The following is a 2,526-nucleotide window of genomic DNA, read 5'->3' as shown; positions in this document are numbered from 1 at the left end:
AATTCATCCAAAATAAAGAAATAGCCCAAAATCCATCTTTATGATATAAAATGTGATCCAAACCGGTCCATTCTAATCCTAATTTACCCACCACTATTTCATGACTCCTATATGTTTTGTAAGTGTTGTGAGAGGTGCCAAAGAACTGAAAGTATAGGATCTAGAAATAAAATGCCTCAACATACCATGTTATTTTGTGAGATATTTGATGTTTGGGGTATTGATTTTATGAGACCATTTCCTGCTTCTTTTAGATTTTTGTACATTCTTTTGGCCATTGATTATGTTTCAAAATGGGTGGAGGTCGTTCCCACCAGAAATGATGATTCATCTGTTGTTGTTAGTTTTGTCAGGTCACACATTTTTTTACAAGTTTGGGATTCCAAGAGCAATCATAAGTGACCAAGGATCTCATTTTTGTAATAAGCGCATGAAGGTTCTACTTAATAAATATGGGGTTATACATAAAGTTTCTACTCCCTACCACCCCCAAACAAATGGGCAAGCTAAAGTGTCGAATAGAGAGATCAAATCAATCTTGGAAAAGACCATGGGACCTAATAGAAAAGATTGGAGCAAAAGGCTTGAAGACGCACTATGGGCATATCGAACTGCATACAAGACCCCCATTGGAATGTCACCTTATCGACTTGTTTATGGGAAGTCGTGCCATTTACCGATGGAGATTGAACATAAAGCATATTGGGCAGTGAAAGCTTGCAATTTTGATGCTACTACAGCGGGAGAAGAAAGAAAGTTGCAACTTCAAGAGCTTGAGGAAATTCAGTTGGAGGCATATGAGAACTCAAGGATCTACAAGGAAAAGACTAAGAACTTTCATGACAAGAACATTGTGGACAAAAAATTTCAAATTGGTGACAAAAACTTTCATGAAGAGGTCAAGGAGCTAGAGGTGGATGGATTGGACATCATGGATGCTACCTACCCAACTTGAGAGGAGTTCATTTTTTTTCTCTCTTTTATTTTCTGCTTTAGTTGTTTTATTTTGTTTGCATACATGTTTTTGTGAATAAGATACATAGTTTTTCATTTACACATAGTGTTAGGAATTTGGTTTCATTTCCTTAAGTGTTCGTACCATTCTTTAGGATATGTGAAAGTTAGTTAAGTTTGATTATCATGTTTTGGATTCTATGGCATGCTTAGACACTTTTCATGCATATGGTCATTAGTGTGGTGATGGATTCTAATTGATTGACTTTACTTGATGACTTTATACACCTAGTGAGGATTTAGCCATTTTTCTCCTTGTGGTGTGATATGCACTCATGTTGTGGAACTCTAGAACTTGCTATGCTTCTTTACAAGGCCATAATATCATAAGCTACGTGATGATGATGAAGGCTATCTTGTCTACACTTTTGAAACTCTACATTTTTGTAACTCTAGAACTTCTTTTTGTGTAAATGCCTTCTTCTTTTACTTCACTGATAGTTGCATTTCTTTTTCCCTTACTATATGTGACCTTCTTTGGTATACCTTGACTGAAACAATTTACTGTTATCTTATTGAATTTATTACCTGAGACGGTCAAATTTTAAGTGTGGGAGAGGAAGGAGATGTAGTTGAAATTTTAAGTGTGGGGGAGGAGATGTTGAAAATGAGGAGAAGTGGTTTTGAAAAAAAAATGAGGCTAGATATAATTGATAGCATGAGTGAGCCGTGCTTGATCACCATGGGTGAACCATGCTTTATTTTCTTTGAAGCCATATTTTTATTTAGAAAGATTTGGTTAGTGTTGTTGAGAGACTTGTATGGATAGCACATCATATCATGATTTGTAGATAGGTTTCTTTAGATTGGTTGAAAAAAAATCAAAAAAAAAAAAAAATAAAAAAAAAAGAAAAAACAAAAACAAATTCTGAAAATAATAGAAAAAAAATTCATTGGTAAAAAAATTATTGAAAAATAATAATAATCATTGATATGATGTGTAATTTTTCTAAGAAGTGGAGGGTGATGATGATGAGTAGTAGGTTGGATGCGCATCCAAGGGAGGAGGATGAGAGTTGTGATGAATAGCGTGTTGTCACTTTTCGAACTCGTTCATTTTTCTATCAAAATACTAGCAGCGGAATATTAGAAAACACACAGGGGACTCGTGGATTTTTACTTGGTTCCTAACCCCCCAGGGTTAGTACGTCCAAGGCCTATGTACGGGAGGCGCCCGTCCACTAGTGGTCTCCTTTCCAAACCTTGTTCGGAGACGGAGAAATCCGTCTTACAGTCCGATAAACAATAATATAAATTAATAACAAAAAGGACAAGTAAGAAAAGAGTAACCAAATAAATAGCCACCGATTTGGAAGTCCGAGCACCGCGTACTCCTCCTAGATCTTCCCCGGTTGCACGTGCCTGACCCCGTTCGCGTTCAGAAGCACCACTTCTTGAGGAGAGGAGAACTTGTTAATATTCCCTTGTTTATGCACGTTCACCTCCTTTTATAGGGAACTTGAGTCGACTCAACTGGATCCGAGTCGATAACTCCTCTTTCTCTCGTTAGCC

At 36.7% G+C, this 2,526-nt stretch overlaps 1 protein-coding gene across 1 annotated transcript; it reads left to right on the top strand.

The window, feature by feature from the left end:
- Window positions 1-430: 430 nt before the first annotated feature.
- LOC141845351 (uncharacterized) lies at window positions 431-955 on the top strand. Its single transcript, XM_074733417.1, has one exon. The coding sequence runs from the start codon at window positions 431-433 to the stop codon at window positions 953-955; it is 525 nt and encodes a 174-aa protein (XP_074589518.1).
- The last annotated feature ends 1,571 nt before the right edge of the window (window positions 956-2,526 follow it).

The sequence above is a fragment of the Curcuma longa genome, chromosome 14 (assembly GCF_044706935.1).
Source record: "Curcuma longa cultivar G26 ecotype Majalengka, Jawa Barat chromosome 14, ITB_CL_G26_1.1, whole genome shotgun sequence".
Taxonomy (NCBI): domain Eukaryota; kingdom Viridiplantae; phylum Streptophyta; class Magnoliopsida; order Zingiberales; family Zingiberaceae; genus Curcuma; species Curcuma longa.
The sequence above is the reverse complement of the archived record's forward strand: the minus strand, read 5'-3'. Positions and strand labels throughout refer to the sequence as shown.

Excerpts from the sequence above, each read along its gene's own strand:
- LOC141845351 (XM_074733417.1), top strand. The coding sequence starts at position 431 with ATGAAGGTTCTACTTAATAAATATGGGGTTATACATAAAGTTTCTACT.